This window comes from Myodes glareolus, chromosome 10 (genome assembly GCF_982192425.1).
Source record: "Myodes glareolus chromosome 10, mMyoGla1.1, whole genome shotgun sequence".
Taxonomy (NCBI): domain Eukaryota; kingdom Metazoa; phylum Chordata; class Mammalia; order Rodentia; family Cricetidae; genus Myodes; species Myodes glareolus.
The window spans coordinates 27,278,734-27,297,250 of record NC_142035.1 but is presented as its reverse complement, the minus strand read 5'-3'; the positions used below and the strand labels follow the sequence as shown (position 1 = coordinate 27,297,250).

Genomic DNA, 18,517 nt, shown 5'->3' with positions numbered 1-18,517 from the left:
GAGAGGAATCCTACAGGCCTCATTGGGGTCAAGAAGCATGTCAATCAAGAGTCATGGTGACAGCTGTCCTTTAGTCTACATTCCTGTGTGTCCGGCACATCTATGAGGCTGTGCTCCTAGTCTGAATTCATGGGTTTCCTCCTCCACTGCCCCATCTGCAGTCAAGGTGAGCAAGGCAGAGGTGGCCCGCTAAGCAGGCATCTTGAAAGCTAACTTCTGCCCTCATCTCCAGCTGTTTTACCTACCAGAGCCTCACACCTGGTCCAGGGTCCAGGCCCCAATGAGCTCTTGTTCATTTGTTCATTCATTCATTCATTCATCCATTCATCCATTTACCAGGAGTTCACAATACAAAAGAGAAGAAACACTACCATGAAAGTGGACTAACTGCACCCTGAGAGGCAGGACCCAAGGACAGCCCATAAGCACAGCTATCAGTCCCAGTTGCCATGGCCCCAGGGACAAAGCTCTACATTCTCAGACTTTGACTGTAGTATCCACAGGAGGAAGAAACACAAGCTTGTGGTGACACCACACCTCGCTAGTGTGTCCCTGCACGGCATGGCCTCATTCAATTGCTTTCACTCTCTGTAAAGTGAGTACTGGCATTTTTCTTGCTCAAGAAGAAGCCAAGGCACAGAGGTTAAGCGACTTGGTGACAGTCACACAGCCGGTAAACGGTAGGGCTAGATTTTGAACAGTAGACTGAAAATTCCTCAAGTCCGTGAGCCAGGACTTACAGCATTCCTCAAACAAGAGCTGGGCTTTGCTCTGTTTTGCAGCAGGAGTGTGAGATTTAGGGCCAGCCACCTCTGATTCTAGGGGTACTGGCCAGGATACTCCCCAGCCCAAGACTTACCACCCAGAACAGGAAGTCCTGGGACAACCTACCCAGGAGACTTCTGATTCCTGGCGCCACCACGAAGCCAGAACCACCACAGGGCAGAATGCCCCCGCCCCAGGCCCCAAGGGAGAAGGGAGGCCAGGAGCCAATCGTGCTGGGCACCCACAGGACTCTCCTCCAGCCTTGGAAGGCTTTCTGTCTCCAGGCTGCTTCCCCAGCCTCGCCTTGCTCCCTCCTTCCCCAGGCTGCTCTGGGGGTCACTGCCTGTGTTCCAAGCCTAACTTGGAATCAGAGGGGGAAGGTGGTGGAGGGGCCAAAACTTGAGAACCAGTCTTTGGGGGACAAGGGTGGGGGTGGAGGGGATAAAAAACTGGGGAGAGGAAAGGAAGAAGATTCAGATGCTTCCCACTGGGGAGGGACCTTGGATGAGCTGTGGTCCAGCGTGTGCATGTGCGTGCCTGTGTGTGTGTGTGTGTGTGTGTGTGTGTGTGTGTGTGTGTAAGGGCAGCCTCGAGTCTGTCCAGGGAGGACAGGCCCCACTGCACAATCAAAGCCTCAGAAGCAGAACGGGACAGAGAGAGGACAGAGGTGGGGGGGGGAGGTTGGGGGGAGAGCAGGAGGCGAGGCCTCACAGGGGAAGCCAACAGCTGTGGCTGCCCTGAGTATAAATAGCCCAGAGGAGCTGGCCCTCAGGACTTATAGCAGTAGGAATCTGCAGCCACAGTCTGTCTTCACAGGCCCCAGCTGCCCAGCTGCACAGCACATCTGGGCAAGTGCTGACTGTGGGTGGGTGCCCACCCTGGTACCTCTGACAAGATCTTCTCATCACCATTTGTTCTGAGATGCTCTGCCAACCAACCTTGCTGCTAGGTGGCCTCCTCCTGCTGGCCACCATGACTACAGCCCGGCAGAGAGGGTCAGCAGCCAGTAGGCGCCGCAATATTCACCGGGTCCAGCACGGCCAGTGTAGTTACACCTTTGTGTTGCCGGAGCCTGATCTCTGCCAGCTGGCACCTGAGGATTTGGGGGGCTCCAACAGCCTTCAGAGGGACTTGCCTGGCTCCAGGGTGCCCCTGGCAGACTTGCGAGCCCAGCGAGCCCAGCGTGTGAGTCAGCTGGAGAAGCTACTAGAGAATAACACGCAGTGGCTGCTGAAGGTACAGCTGGGGTTGTGTGGCGGGCTAGCGGGTGGACAGGAGACTGCCCTCTTATCAGGGGGAACATCCAGAGATGTTCATCCCAAGACAGAGGGGCCGGGGCTTTATGTTGCATAGAGCCTCTGGGATGTGGGGTCTAGAGAGGGCCTGGGATGAGGATGGCTATCAGGCTTCATATGCAAGGTTGAGCACCATGTGGCCGGGAAGCCAGATGTTCATTCATTCATCTAAGAGGAATTTGCTGAATGCCGACCATGAGTCAGGACCATTCTAAGTGCTGGGCATCCCCACAGGAACAGGACAATACATTCTTATCTAATGGGCTGAGGAAAGGGTGCGAAAAAGTTGTCTGCTTGTGTGGGGCAGAGACAGAAAGAAGGCACAGGTTGGCTCTCCCAGTCAGATCCTTGGAGAATCTCTGAGGAAGTGAAGAGAGCAAATGGGTACCTGGAGGGCACCCTGGCAGAGGTGAGGCTATAAGAGCCCTTAAGTTGGGGTGGGGGAAGGGGCATTCATGGAGGGATAATTGGGCCGCAAAGGCCCTTGGGACTTTGGTGTCTAAGTGACTTGGCTACCACAGTGTTGTGAACAGGCTGAGACTAGTAGATTTGGTGTAAGTAAAAGTCATACTGGGTAGAGTGGCCTCTGGGAGGTCAGGTGTGAGGTCTCCATGGATACTGCAAGCTCTGTACATTGAGGGTCTGGAGCCTATAGAATGGCTACCTGATTCTGATTCATGCTGAGGCTCCCTGATAAACTGGAACCAAAGAGCCAAGAACCAAAAGGTGAGTACATCGCTGCAGTTTGGGCCCAGTTTGGGCCCAGAAGGGTCTCTGGCAATCCTCCCCCACTGCCAGGAAATGCTGCGAGCAGTGTCTGCCTAGGTAAGCGCTGACTGAGTACAGAGTCGAAGACAAACCAGGCTACGAGCGTGTGGGCGGGATCCTGTCCTGTGGGACCTGGATGCTGTCACCCACCAAGAAAGAGGAGACCTCGCGCCATTGGGGGCGGGGGAGTGGACTGAACCAATCCATGGAGGTTTAAAACAAGGCAGACAGTAGACATGCCTGGTAGACAATGAGCCAAACCGGACAATGGCCATCCAGAATGCCTCTCTCGCCCCTGTGGTTTCCAGACTGTTGGGTTTTTTTTTACATTATTATTACATGTATTAACTTATCTGTGTACACATGTGTATTTGGCATGCACATGCCACATGTGTGAAGGTCAAGGGATTCTTGTGGGAGTCACGTCTCTCCTTCTACCACCTGGGTCCCAGAATTCAAAGTTGGGTCATTAGGCATGTCAACAAGTACCTTTATCTGCTGAGCCATCTTGCTAGACCCTGAACTTCTTAAATCATACACTCAGTTGGTAGGGAAAGGTTTGCTCTCGCGTAGAAGATGCACATTTGGGATTTACACACACGAGCTTATATCAGTATAATGCACCCTGGATGGTCTCCCTGTAATGAGCAGGCTATGCTACATGTACTGAAGCCCTGTCCCCACATGCTTTTACACACCCACCCCCACCACACATGTAACCTCTGGTCCCTGCTGCATCCCAGATGCTGCCTCTTGCCTCCTGCCCCTCAGCATCTCTAGCCCACTCCTATCCCGGGTCCCTGTCCCCATGGAAGGCTTTCTCGACTTCCCACACTGGCTGCTCCATGCTGCACAGAGCCTGGTTCTGTGGGCAGCTGTCCCCGCGTTCTAGGAGATGTCTGAGTCAAGCCTTCCTCTGTAACCTTCCCCTTCCCCTCTCCAGCCACCTCGCACCAGATGAGTCCCCAGATCTAATAAACAGTAGAAGCTATGGGGATTGTCCCATGCCTCCCAGTCCCTAGACCTTCCTCAGGCTCAGAGGGAATAGGGCTCCCCTTAACCTCCTCATCTCCATGCTCCATGTCTCTAGGGACTTTCCTCTCTCTGTTGGTCTGCCCCTCAGCCTTTAATCAGCCCCAAGCACCCCATGCTCAGGAAGTTGGAGGTATTGGGAACAACAGCAGCTATGACCCATACTCTGCCTCCTCTTCCTCCTCAAGTCACCTCCCAGGCCCCAAATCCTATGCCCACAACTCAGCTCAACTTCCTAGACTTCAGGACAGTGTTGGCGGCCAGCATCATCCTCTCTCAGGTCTACCCAGGATCCCTCTTCCTACACCCAGTCTGTCCCTCCTAGCCCCGCCATATCACACCTGTACCAGTGTTGGCTTCTCTGTGCTCGCTTACCCAGGACTTGCCATCTCTCCTTTAGACAGTGTCTTTACTTCCTGCTAACTCCCTAGCCCAAGTCCCACGCTCTCGTCCCTTGAACCCCCTAGTACTAGTGTCTGGGAAATAGCAGAGTCAGTAGAAGATTTTGACTTGACGATCACCGAGACCAGTCACTTGACCCAGGTACAGGATCCTACCTGGGTGTCACCCACCTAGATTGATAATCCGGGGAGTCCCGTGGGACTGAGGAATGATGAGAGAGTCCTCCAGCCTGACCTCACATTGGTGGGTCAGGAGGCCCTGATTAGTGACATGGTTGTGAATGAACAAGCTTATTTCCTTATCTCACAGTAGGTCAGGGGGCACTGAGCACATCATGAGACTCCCAGGCACCCTTTCTGTTGTGTCCCATTGGTATCAACCACACCAGCACTGTGCAGTTGGTGCAGCGGCGGTGGGTTGATGGGTTTGTAGTCTCTCAGCACGGTCCACACCTGAGTCACCCCAACTCTGAACTCAGTCATGGTCCCTCTTATTCACACGGAATAAAGGGCAGTGAGCACCCCTTCGGGCAAGGAGCGTCACCCACCCATGCTGGATTCACAACAGGTTCCCAACCTGGGCCAGTCTCTGGTGGGTAGTCTTGCCATCTTCTGGGTAAGGGGCCTCTTAGGTTGAGCACACCCTTTCACAGCCCTCAGCATTCATGCCTGGTCACCCAGCCCCTGTAAAGCCCGCAACACATCAGACCCACGGACCTACACTGGCCTAGAAGTTTCTTGACTTGAATATGTTACCTCCTTGGGTGACAGCAGAGCCCAGAGCTTCAGTTATTCCTTCCCTTCATGACTGAGAGAAGAGGCCTTGCCTCCCCAGGCCTCACCAAGTAATAGCACTGCCCTCTTCTAGGGAGATTTAGCCAGACAATGCCCAGGGCATTCTCTTCTCAGTGGGTCCTTGGTGAGTCCGGGGTGTTTACTCTAGGGTCCTCTGTAAACAGAGGTGAACCCTAAAGGTTTGAGCCTTTCATTGACCCCCAATTGAGATGTGTACCCCTTCTTCTTTGAATAATCACACACACACACACACACACACACACACACACACACACACACACATTGTCCCCCACACATTCATACCCCTTGAACATGTTTCTCATCCGAGGCAGGGAAGTTGGGCCTTCTGTGGCTGCAGCTGGGACTCTCTTTAGGCTTCTGTCCCTTCCCTTCCTGGCATTGCCTCGAGGCCATCAAAACTCCAAGTTTCCTTTTTTTTTTTTTTTCCTAGAGTTTGGAAACATTCCCTGATCATATCTTCACAAAGCACTGCTAAGCCTGCCCGAGTGCTCCATTACAAGTTCCTTCTCTTGAGCTGCAAGGGAGCCCCTCCCTGGTGTAGGCTTAAGCAGCCAGCACTGACCTGCATATCTCTAGCTCCCTGCCTGTTCCTGCAGTTTACCTATGAGGAACCTGAGGTAGGAGGGGTCAACAAGTCCACGTCCAACTGTGTATGTCTTCTCCTGACTGTGGAAGCTGGACGCTGGAGGGCAATGCTGGAGGGAGCCTGTAGCCACGCCTCCCCACCGTGTGGCTGCTGGGGGCCTACCACCCACAGTCATGTGAGCCCCAGCCTCACCTTCCTTCTCGCACTCCTCCTCCCTGCACCCCTCCTTTGCCTTTCTTTACCCTACTCACACAAACACCCCCACCAGAAAACTTCTGTTCAGTGACTCATGACCCACAATGCCTATCGTGGGCTGGATGGTGCTCAGTTCCGCTCCATGCCCCCACCTGGATGAACTGCTGTGGCCGGGAGAGATGAGGGGCGATGAATGAAAGGGGTTCCTACTGAGTAGTGTGGCACAATGGTTAGCCACAGCCCTACCAGGATGACCAGGACCTTTGCTGGGGCAGCAGATATAACACAGAGAAGGAAAGGTCTCCTCGCCTGAGACCTGGCAGGAGAATGCCTGGCCACAGCCGATACCCCAGAGCCCTGCCTTTCCTTACTGGGGTTCTCCGTTCCTTCTCACAGGGTTCACCAGTCTCGGGTCTTCCAGCCATAGAGTGCCTTCCTTGACTTCTCTCTGTCCCCTCATCTGTCTGTGAATGAGGAACACCCACTCCAGGCCCCAGTGCTGGGCCCTAACCAGTGTCCACTGTCGGAGAGCAGCATGTCTTCCCAAGTCTCTAAGGCCACAGGGGAAGAGCAGACATCACCCATGGAGCTCAGGTCCTGTGCTTCCTCGTCTGCTCTGTGTGAGCACTGCCTTGGGGTTCTGAGACCTGACCCACGATCTGTCTCTGCCCCCCTGTTCCTAGCTTTCTTTCTGTCTCTGTCTCTGTCTCTGTCTGTCTGTCTGTCTCTGCCTGTCTATCTGTCTCTTTCTCTCCATCCCTCCTTTCCTTCCTCCCTGTCACCCTGCGCTTCTCTCTTTCTCCCTGTCTCTTCCTGTTTCCTTCAGGCTCTCCCCCAAAGTTCCTAAGCCACCTCTCCTGCCTCTTCCTCTCTGGGTGTCCAATCTGGAGACTTGGATCCAGGACCCCAAGGTGCCCACCCTCAGCCAAGCTGCTTGGCTTGAGTCCCTCTGCCCCCTCTGTCCGCAGCCACAGGAAGAGCAGTGGGGCTCCACCAATGTGCAGGCTCCTGGCAGCAAACAGATTATCTGGGCTCCTCAGCCCGGTGGCCTGGCCTGCAGGCCAAGGGTCAGGAGGGCATTCAGAAGGAACCTAGTGTGGGGTCCTGGCCCCACCCAAGACCCTCCCAGGCTGACAGGGGCTCCCAGAAGCCCTGGTCTCCCCAGGCTGCCTGTAAATTCTTGGCATTTTCAGCCTTCGGTTATGCAAACAAGAAATAAATCTCAGTTGCCACAAGAAATAAATCTTGGTTGCCGAATGAAATAGCTTGGGGTTGGTTTCCTAACCTCTCCACAGGCTTTCTGGGCAGCCGATGCGGGGGATGGGGTGGAGCAACAGCCTCTGCTTCTGAGAGGAACGGGATGACTTTTCCAAGAAGGGCTTAAGAACTGCTGCTCCGGGAGTCCTGGCCCAGGATGAACAATTGGCTGATACTCAACTGGAGGCAGCAACAGTGGCTGCCTAAGGCCCGTCCTGCCCCCAGAGGGACAGGTTTATTTGTTCATGTGGCTTGGCCAGTCAGCCTGTGGGCCAGGGCCACGTGTGTCTAGCTCTGTCTCCTCCAGTGCCTAGAGAGCTCGGGCTAGGATGCACATCCTCCCTGTTTCCTGATAACAGGAAGTGCAAGCCCAGACGGGTCCATGAGCTGTACTTCCTCCGCGACGTTTGGTCACCTCAAACTCAGCCACATTCAGTTACTTCAGCCTCCGAGGGGCCCTGAAATATAGCTGTGTTGACCTTAAGGGCTCCCCGGGGCCTGGTACAGCTGAAGCTGTGGTGAGGAGCACGTCCTAAGGGTGCATTGACCAGCTGTGGGACCCCGGGAGAAATCATCTGTATGGGTGGTTTCTTTAGGAAGTGAAAGTCAACGTACTCCCTGGCTCCCAGCATAACCAAAGGATAAGGACAGGAGAAGTTAAGGTTGACATTTACGGGGCACTTTCTGTGTAGCACACATTTGTGCTGTGTACTCTGTGGAGATTTTAGCATTTCATTCTCATGGTGACCCCAGGAGATGAGATTGTCAGTGATGAGGAAACAGGCACCGGGAGATGGGGTGACCCGTCCACAACCGCAGGGTCAGGAAATGTAGATCAGATAAGAGCCATGCTCTAAGTACCAAGGCCAATTTCTCATAGCTGCGGAGGCTTGAAACCCAGGGAGTGCAGATCCTCTGTCTGGGGATCCCGGCTGTACCGCTCCATCCTTAGCCAGGCCACAGGATGACTTGTGAATCCCAGCGGCATGCCTGCCAACTGTCTTTGCAGCAGCTCGTTCTGTTTTCGGGAGGGGAGACGGCACTAAAGTGTGCACTAAAGCGTGGATATCGAAAAGGCTGACGGACCACCAGGGCTTTTCTCCCAGGACACACTGCTGTGGAGCTGGAGAAGGCAGGGAATTGACACTGGAGTCGGTACCCAGGTCAGCTCAGGTCTCTCCACTTACACAGAGCCTGTTTTTTAAAACTCCCTGAACCTCAGTTTCCACATCTGCGAAGTAGGGATTATAATAAATTCCTCCGGTAAAGACAAAGTAAAGTGAGACCTGAAAACTATCTGGTGGGGTCTCAAGGTAAAGAGATACCTGGGGACCCACTTCCCTCAGGCAGTCAGGCCAGCGGAGCGTGTGGACCCCTGCTCCAGGCCCTAGCCCAGCCTCCATTGGTCTACAGAACAGGAGGTCTAACACGCAGGGGTGAATGAAGGAAGATCATTTCTGAGCAACTGTGGGTACCTCCCTCAGGAAGCTCTACAGAGGTACGATTTGATCTCAGAGGGAGAAGACAGGAGAGAGGGGCCAGCACTGCCCATCCGCCTGGCATAGTCTGCTCCTTCCAGCATTCTCGTCCATTTGCTCAGCTTGATTGGAGACTCATAAAGTCTTTCTGGGCCTCCTCATCAACTCCAGCCTGGTTTCCTTGCATTCCTTTGGGCGCTTTAAATGTTTGCTGAGATGGTTCACGTATATAAAACGACAGGGAGAGGAAGCATCCCGCTACAAAGACCAAGCCTCACCAAGGCCATCATGCTCCTGCCTCTGCCCCCTCCTCCCAGCATAAAAAGCCATTCTGTATTTTGTGCTGGGATGCACAGCCTCTTCTTGTCTCCTCCAAGCATGAAATGCAAGCGGCTGGGCCCAAACCCTGCCCGTCAGCTGCACATCCTCTACCACATAAGGTCACATCAACCTCCTCCGTGACCCTGTACCTGGCCCTGCTCTCTTCCCCCGTGCCGTCTTCAGAGTCTGCCTCCGACTGCTAACGACTCAGGCGGGGCCTGCAGAAGCAGTTCTGCTTACCAGCCTCAGGGGCAACGCTGGGCTCTCCCAGCCTCAGGGGCAACGCTGGGCTCTCCCAGTCTCGGCTTGCTCATTTGGCTAGTAGGGACCATCACATTTCCCTCTGGGATGCTGGGGACCAGGTTAGGGAGAGCCGTGCACTGCAACTGAGCAGGGAGGAAGAAGAGAGCTGGAAGCCGCTCTCGGGATCACAGCCCAGGTGATGTCACAAGCAGGGTGAGGAAAGGCAAGAGACTCCTGTCTGAGTTCTTTTCACAGACCTACTCAGGGGAAGCTGGGATTCTTGACTTTGTTGCAGGGAAGAATTCAGGATGAAGCACAGTTGGATTTTATTTTAATAAGGAACTTTAAGCATGGGGCTAGCAGAAAGAGACACTTTAGAAAAGGAGACGGCACCCTCAAGTGTGGATCCTTAAGGTCTCGCTCAGGCATCTTGGCAGAAACCATGTTTTCGATTTTGATTTTGATGACTCCAGGGTTACATCTCAAAAGGTTGCTAAGAAACTTTTCTCTTTTTTCCTTCTTTATAAAAAAAGTGGGGTTATAGGGTAGTTCTAGGGTCTCTTAGAATGGGAAATAATCTCATAAGATAAAACCATGGGTCATACGGGTGAAAGGGGCTTAAGACATTCCTTTGACTGTAAATTGCATTCCTTGTGAGATTCCTAACAAATTGCAGGTTACAGTGGGGAAAGGAGGGAGGTCTCATGTGCTGAGACCTTAAGCATGACTCATCGCTATTTTGACGTTCTTCTCTGAAAACGTCTTGATATCGAGAGAATACTGTCTGTGTGTTGGCTGCCTGCACAGTCGATATCCACTGTGCTGGAACTGTCGGCTCTCGGGGGAGGTAGGAGGCGAAAGCTTCTACCAGACTCCAGAGCGAAGTGCTCCCTTCCTTCTGTACCACCCGTGGTTCTGGCCCAGGGGACCTTGCAGAGCACGGCCTGGTGGAGCATTCCTGTAAGTCAGCCATTCCCCTTGGAAGGGAGTACTGAGTGAGTTCCGAGCAGGGGTGGAAATAGACTCAGCGATGTGGAGGGCCACTGGGACCGCTCTCCCAGCGGCCACAGCCAGAGGAACTGCAGCTGGACAGGGATGGAGGACCTGCTGTTCACACGGCTCCTCTTGGCTCCTTGGAAGTTTGAACCTTGTGGTTTTATATTTGCCTTCAGAAGAAGTTAAAATTGTAGCCAAATGAGGAGCCCAACTGTAATTCTAGCACTTGGGAGGTAGAGACGGGAGGAACTGGGTGTTCAAGACCAACCTGAGCTACATAACAGCCTGACTTTAAAAAAAAAAAAAAATTAAAGAGTGAAAATTAGAGACATGTGAATTGAAACTGAAACACAACACACACAGAGAGAGAGAGAGAGAGAGAGAGAGAGAGAGAGAGAGAGAGAGAGAGAAAATTACCTGAGGAGAAATATCTGAAAATATCTGAGTTGACCCATGGCCTCACACTCAGGCACATACACACGCAACATTAAATGTTTCGAAACAAAGGAAACAAATTGTCTTGTGAGTTCCTAGAAACAGATCTGTGTCTGGTACAGCCAATCTTGCTTCTCTATTCATCCTTGGACTACATGGATCTGGTAGCAGAGCTGCTCCGTTCTGTGCACAATATCACAGGCGCACGATGATCTAGCGAGGACTCACATCCCTTCTGTCACCAGCAGCTGGGGGCACACCTCCATTGTAATACCCACAGGTATGTGGACATGAGTATATCTGTCATTTCCACTGGTGACAGAGCACAGTGACCACCACTCTGGTCGCTCCTGGCCTAATTCCATCCACATAAGAAAAGTTCGCTTTAGCAAGAAATTATTTGGAGGGAAAAAGATCTTTTTTTTTTTTTTTTTTTTTAGTCTGCAGATTCCCTGAATTCTACTAAGAGATCCTTTGGGAACCCAGGGACACAAGTGAAAAATAAGTAGAGGAGCTGAAGAGATGGCTCAGCAGACAAAAGTGCATAATTGCTCTCCAAGAGACCTGGAATTCAATTCCCAGCACCTACATCAGGCAGTTCACAGTTACCTGGAAATCCAACTCCTCTGGCCTCTGTGGACACCTGCACTCATTTACACACACACACACACACACACACACACACACACACACACTTAGAAATAAAATAAATCTTTGAGGAAAAAAATGAATATCTGGTAGTGTCAGGCAAGGTGGAAGACTCCTATGATCCAAGCACTGAGGAGGCAAAGGCAGGAGGATCACATGTTTGAGGCCAGCCTGGGCTGCATAGTGAGACTGTCTCAAAGAAACAGAAGAATATCTGGTATATATGTTAGTTGTTAAATACATTAATTATACCTGTATTCACCCACAATTTAATTTTGACGTTTATTTATTTTAGTGTGTGTGTGTATGTATGCACATGCATGTGAACACGAACACACATACATGTGTGTAGAGGTCAGAATGTAACTTGCAAGAGGTGGTTCTCTTCTACCATGAGGGCTCCTGATATCACAGTCAAGTCATCAGACTTGACCGCAAGCTCCTTTACCCACTGAGCCATCTTTCTGGCCTTCCATTGCGCTTTTAAAATACAAACGTATTTGAGATGTGTAATGCAAACAGAAGATGACTGTGCCCTCACTGTCACTCCTCCCCAGAGTTTAGTCACACCGGCTAACAGCTTGCCATCCTTGTCCTCCATCTATGCACACACAGCACGCATCACCAGCATCTTCCTTCCACAAGAGTAGGGCCATGTCATGCAGGAGTGGATCTCCACCGTGGCAGGAGTGAGTCTGCACCGTTGATGGTGCTCTGGTCTGGTCGCGACAATGCTCACTCGCACACATCTGAAGAGGAACAATGGAACAAAGAAGAGACTCGGTTGTGGTGTCAGCCAGCATTGCCAGGCGGTAACTGTAGCACACATGTACTAGGGTTTGTCACCTGCTGATTACACAACCACACCAAGCTGTTTACGCAGTCACCTCAACAGGGCTCCTAGAAACCCTGGGGGTAGAAGCTGTGATTATCCCTGTTTCAGTGAAGAGTCGCAGGCAGATGGAGACACTTGTCCGAGGCCAAGTGGTGGCCACCACTGATCCAAGGCTTGACCCCCTTTCTATAACAGTGGCTTTTCTGAACCCTGAGCCTCATGCACCCCAGAAAGACACATGGAGTATGTTGCTCTCACCAGCCTCGACCTTCAAATCCCACACATACTCCTTTCTGCCTTCGGGCCTTCATTCTTGCCTTCCCTCCACCCGAAACCTCTCCATCCTGGCTTTCCTCTGGCTGTTGGGATCTCATCCTCTTACCCCAGATGACCCTAGCCAGCTTGCCTTGAGTGTTCATCCTGCCTGGTTTTGTTCATGATGTATATCACTACTGCAGGTTGACTTGCTTACCTAGTAGGGGCCCTGGAAATAGAATACTTGTTGATTTTGTTTATCCCTGACTCCGTATACTAAGGGCAGGGTTGGTTATGTAGCAAGGGTTCAACAAATACTCCTGAGTGGATATGTGCTCGAAACTCAAGGTCCCATGTTGGTATAAGAAAACAGTTCAAATTATAATTCATATTTATCTGAGACATTTCTAGAAACTTGTGTTGGGTTTCTTTTTTATTGAGGATTAAACCACATATCGCAAAATCCATGTACTGCCATCTCATGGTATAGGGTATTGCCGGCAACCCTAAAAGTTCTCGTGTCCCTTTGAAGACACACATGCCCACTCAAGGCCTGGTGACTGGAGATTATGACTTGCTCAAATGCCCCACTGGTGGGGTCCCACATCTGCAGACACTGAGTCTGTGTTTTTCGCTTTGGAAGCCTGTCACTGTGGCTGGGTACACTAAGGACTCATTTGTTCCTTCTCTTGGAGTGGAGCCCACAGGGTGACTGGGGCTCAACTATTCAGCTTTTGCCAATTAAGATCCAGTTGTATAGATAACAGCATAGCAGACTCCCTTGGACCTGCTCAGTCACCGAAACTACATACTGGGGTCTGCATGGAGGACCCTTCCTTTCTTCCTTAGTCTCTGCCTGCTGAGACGTCTCCTTTCCCCTCCTCTTCTCTGCCCTTTCCACATGCCTTCTTCCAAAGAGAGGATTGTACTTACTGCCTCCATAGAACATATTTGGAAAGTGAGGTCCAGGAGCATCCAGAACGCTTCCAGGGTGCACAAACAGGAAGGCAGCAGAGCGGGGGCTTGAAGGTGAAGGAGTGGTGCCTGCTGGGATAGGGTATGCTGCTGCTTGGCTGCTCCAAGGTGCTAGGAAAGATTCTGATGGTCTGATCCTAGTGGAGTGACATCTGGAAAGCAGCAGAACCCTGCCTGGGTCAGGTTCTCAAGAGGGTTTCTTTCCACATCCATTGACTAGTGCCTGGACCAGCCCTGGCTGCCTGTCTCGACTGGTCTTAGTACCCAGAACCCCAGCCTGGCTGAACCAGGCCATCTGGCTGGGATTATCTGCCGAGGGCCCAGGCCAGTGGGTGGGCTAGCCGGCTGGATAACAGGATCCAGCTGTGGATGGTTTAAGCCCCGCCCAACTACTTACAGTCACAGGCCCAGTGGGGAAAATCACTCAAGAGGCCCTAAGTCACCCTGAGTCCTCAGCCTGGCTCTATAGACTGAGGGAGGCCTCATGGAACCTGCGCTTTCCTATATGTGGGTTCTGACTTGAAATCTACAGTGTGTAGAAGCCACATCAGCCCTGACATGTAGAGAGCTCTCTAGAAAGTTCTCTACTCAGAAATAAACTTGCTGCTGACTGTCTAAGTAGAAGCCAAGGGCCCTGGAGTCTGCACCTGACCCAAGTTCTAGAAGGTTCATTTTGAGCAGAGTCAACAGGCAGATCCGGCCCTGCTCCGTGCACCCTAGCCACACTGGTGGGCCCCAGACAGTCACACAGTAGTGTCCCTGGGGAGCTGAGGGAGGAGGCAAACAGACTGGAAGTTCTTACTGGGAGCTCAGCAGACAGATTTAATAGCAGGATGTGTGGGATGAACAGAAAAGAAGTCAAGATTAAGGTCTGGGCTTGGGTCTTCAGGACTGGGTGAGGCCATTCACTGAGATGAACAAATGGGAAAGGCCTGAGAGATCCAGGGATGTGGAAAGAGGTAGGACTCAGGCCTCTGCTGGGCACTGGAAAAGGCTGGTTGTTTGGTTGCTCGTTTCTTTACTTCTATCTCTACTCATTTGTTTTTGAGACAGGGTCTCAAGGTAGCCCAAACTGGTTTTGAGTTCACTAGGTAGCTGCAGATACCCTTACATTACACGTCCTCCTCTCTACCTCCAAGTGCTGAAATTCCCATATCCAGTTTTAGAGATGCTTGCCTGAAACCTGTGTAGCTATGGAGAGGTGTCCAGGAAGAATTCCTGATATAGAAATGGTAAGTCATGAGCTATGAAAGTCTCAGGAGTGACCAAAGCACACGTGCAGTTCTCAGGGCTTTGGAGCACTGAATCCTTGTGTCTGACCCCAGAGAGAGCCTCTGCGTTTTCTGAGAAACATATACAATCAACAAGGTATGGTAGTACATGCCCATGACCCCAGCACTCAGGAGGCTAAAACAGGAGGGTCGTTGTGAACTCAAGACCAGTCTCCTAAGTTCTGGGCTATAGAGCAAGACCCTGTTTCAAAAGGCCATACAAACACATGCACAAAAGAAAAACTAAAGTCAAGACCCTTGGAAGAGCATCTACTAATACTGTAGCTATAATCTAAATATTAAAGACCAAATTGACAATGAAGTTGTTGCCTCATCCAGTGGTGGGTTGGTAACTCCCATAATTCCATAGTCATACTCAGTGGGGGGAGGGGGAGTTCTGTAGATATTGGGCTAAAAATATAAGCATTCAGAATTTCTCTTTGTCATGGAGTCACAGGACATGCTGAGCCAGCTCGTCTTTGTGGCCTGGGCTAAAGTTGATGAAAATGTCAAATTGCAATCACAAATTCATGTCCAGTGTCACCTTGCACTCACTCAATGCCATGGACTCCTGAAATCTCTTCGCAGACCGTCTGGTCCCCTGTTGAGGACCCCTGGCCTGGGGAAAGAGGGGATAAAAAAGCAAAGAGACCAACACTGAACCTTGAGAAGGAGGATTCAGCAGTGCCCAGGTTGTAAGAGGAGAGTGTATTTGATTGTATGTGTGTCCGGCAGCTTTGCTGGTGATAGTTACAGTATGAGACAAGGTGAATTAAAGGATCTTGGCAGGACTAGTGATAGAACCCAACAGATAGAGCCCTTGCCACACAAGCATGAGGACCTGAGTGTGGATCCCCAGAACCCAAGGAAAGCAAGGTGCTAGTAGCACATGTCTGCCATTCCAGCCCTCCTGCAAGATGGGAGACTGAGACAGGAGAAATCCCCCAGTAGCTCTCAGGCCAGTTAATCGGCAGGGGTGGACAAGAGACCCTGTCTCAAGCAAGACAGAAGGTAAAGACCAAGACGCCGGGGATAGAGAAACTGGGAGGCAACTGGAGGGGGAGGGTTCTAGTTTTTAGATGGGTCTGTGAACACATATCCTCCATGTGCTGCAAGAAAGGGTTAGGACCAGTGATGATGCCGAGGAAGAAGGAAGATGAAGGCAGAGGCCTGCTGATGCTCCAGGTTGCTCCATGTGTCTTCCTTGTGTGTTCCACTTCAAGGTTTCAGTTTAATTAAAGAACACACAGCTGCTCCATGTTTGGTAGTATTGGACCAGGTCTGGAAACCCACGTTTCTAACCAGCTCCCAGGTGAGGCTGCTCCATGGATCACTCTCTAGACATTCCCAGCGCTCTCCCTATGCCCGCTGGGACTTGGCAGTGGAACGTACACTGGAAGTGTTCATGGCAGGAGGAGATGGGTGGGCAGAGGAGTCGGAGAATGAAGAAAGAATCAGCCCAAGGGAGCCAGACCTCCATTCAAGATCCCCACCCCTCCGTGAGAGCCCTGGCCTTCCAAGGGCCCCTTTGAGTGGCCCCCGTGGATCTTAAGGAAGCCTGAGTTCTGGCCTGAGAGACAGAGGGACCCAGGCCGTGGGTGCAGCCAGGAGCAGTGAAGCAGAGGCTCAGCCTGAGGACTCGCTGTTCACCTCTCCAGCTTGATCTTGGCTTCCAGCAGACCAGCGCCATGGCCTCTCAGGAAGAATAACAGCCTTTCCAAAGAAAGCAAGCCAGCTCAAGGCGTCCAAGGCCCTTCCTTGGATGCTATGAGTTCAGCCGTTTGGCAGACAGCAGGGCTAAAAGAAAGTTCGGTTTGGTAGATGGACACAAAAACCTGTACAAGGAAAATATGTGAGCCCACCACATCTCTCCTCTGCCATAGGCCAGTTCTCCCCTAGGAAGCTGGGGAAAGGCAAGGCATGAAGGCTACACTCTGATCCTTGCTGTACCCCTTTTCCTATCATTTCCTTGAACACAATTATTGAGTAGCCACTGTACACCTGGGGGTGTGTTAGATGTGGGAGATGAAATATTGAGCAAGACTGTATCCCTGGCTTCCTGTAACTGACACTCTGGAGGGTGAGAGAGATCAAAGGAAATGCTTGTCATAAAACTAAGGACTGGTAAGTGTGACATCAGTGATATAACATGAGGGAGTGACCGTGTAAGAGGAGAGGGGTTCTGGAGAGTACAGGGGGCGTAGCATGTGGAAAGGCCTAAGGTGGGTGCGTGGCTGCCTAGGAGGGATGCGTGGAGCACGGCCCCTGCAGTAGAATGAGAGATGCAGGGAAGGATGGAGGAGGGAGTGGACTGGCTCTGGAGGAAACAGCAAATCCAGATTTTTAGCTTTTCTTGTAAGATGGGAACCCTGGGGTAACGTAGAGCAAAGGAGGGGTGTGGCTCACCTAGTTTCAACAGGACCCTTCTGGCTGTCCAGTGGAGGACAGATGGTTTGCAACAAGAATAAAGACAGGCCAGTGGGGGAAACCTAGGGAAGGGGAACACTGGCCTGACAGGGCACAGTCTCAGCCAGGGGTCTACCCTAGCTGCTGCTCTGTACTCTGCCATGGAGCTTTGCGGGAGGGAGCAACAGGAGGCTCCTCCCAGCCCCTGCCCTGTCACTGCAGCCCTCTGTCTCCCTACAGCTGGAGCAGTCCATCCTGAGGAGTTTGAGGTCAAACCTGGTGCAGACCAAACAGCACACAGTCCCGAACCAGACAAGCACCATGATAGCACTGGGTGCCGACGTCATGAACCAGACCACGGCTCAGAACCACAAGTTGACTGATGTGGAGGCCCAGGTAACAGGAGAGTCACCAGAGGGCTTCCTTTCTCTGCCACTGTACCAGTGAGGTCAGGGGCCTTCCCTGGGCCTGAAGTCCCCTGGCCTCCTCTCTCTGATGACACATCCATATAGCCAGTCATCTTGCTCTAGACTACAGTCCTGGGTCCAACTTTTCTGTGAAAGCTCAATGACAAGACTGGATTGGGCCCTGGAGGAAGGCAACATTGACAAAGCAGGGAGCAAGGGAGTGGGGAGGAAGGAGCAACTGTTTGCTAAAGCCCTCGTGTGTGCCAGACACCATGTGAGATCCCGGACCCAGGCTAGAGCTGTAAACAAAACAGTCAAGCTTCTGTTGCCCCAGACCCCACCAAAAAGGCAAGCGGATATACGGCCCCTGTGTGTTACTCAGTGGCAGTGCCAGGGAGCCAGCAAGGCACAGAGAGAAAGAGGGGTGTGCTGGGTGTGTGGGTAGAATGGGAGGCTATGAGTCCAGACAGCAAGGTCAGAAGGACACTGGGATGCAGTGCTAATAGGATATGGACCACGTTGCAGAAAAGCTCAGAAGTAGAGCCTGGGCTGCTCCAGGAACATGGAGGAGGGCTAAAGCCTGAGAGATGGAACAAGGAAGCAATAGAGGGAAACTGAGTCAGGGGCCTAGTGAGGATGAGCTTTCCACAGAAGGGTTCTGAGCAGAGGGGCCACAGCATGAAAGGCTGCCTCAAACCGCTTTGTAGGAAAGGGATGAAGGGGGAAAGGCAAGAGCAAGGAGCCTGGTGAGGCCAGCGCTGGACACTGGATGAGAGGCAGCAGACAGCGAACTAGCTGGCTTTCTGTTGCTATGGTAAACACCATGACTAAAAGTAGCATAGGGAGAAAGGGTTTGTTTAACTTTTGCTTCCAGATAACAGCCCATCATCATGGGAAATCAGGGCAGGAACTCAAGCAGGAACAGAGGCAGGAACCATGGATGGATATTGCATGCTGGCTTGCTGTCCACGGCATGCCCAGTTTGCTTTCTTATACGACTCGGGACCACCTGCCCAGGAGTAGCATCATCCTTAGAGGGCAGGGCCCTTCTACATCAATCAACAATCCTGAAAATGCCCCACAGACATACCCTTAGGCCAATCTGAGAGAAACACTCTCCTAGCTGGGACTC

The 18,517-nt window shown here is 52.0% G+C and overlaps 1 protein-coding gene and 1 long non-coding RNA gene across 2 annotated transcripts in view; one reads left to right on the top strand and one right to left on the bottom strand.

Moving 5' to 3' along the window:
• Positions 1-1,562: 1,562 nt before the first annotated feature.
• Angpt4 (angiopoietin 4) overlaps positions 1,563-18,517 on the top strand; it is a 33,733-nt gene continuing 16,778 nt past the window's right edge. The window contains exons 1-2 of the mRNA XM_048445615.3: positions 1,563-2,001; positions 17,219-17,374. Coding sequence (XP_048301572.3) covers positions 1,687-2,001; positions 17,219-17,374 — 471 coding nt within the window. The 5' untranslated portion in view covers positions 1,563-1,686. The remainder of the gene's footprint in view (positions 2,002-17,218; positions 17,375-18,517) is intronic.
• Positions 11,494-18,517, bottom strand: part of LOC146892801 (uncharacterized) — a 28,494-nt gene continuing 21,470 nt past the window's right edge. Inside the window, exons 3-4 of the long non-coding RNA XR_015004303.2 lie at positions 13,260-13,453; positions 11,494-11,985 (exon numbers count right to left, since the gene is read on the bottom strand). This is a non-coding gene — a long non-coding RNA (uncharacterized LOC146892801). The remainder of the gene's footprint in view (positions 11,986-13,259; positions 13,454-18,517) is intronic.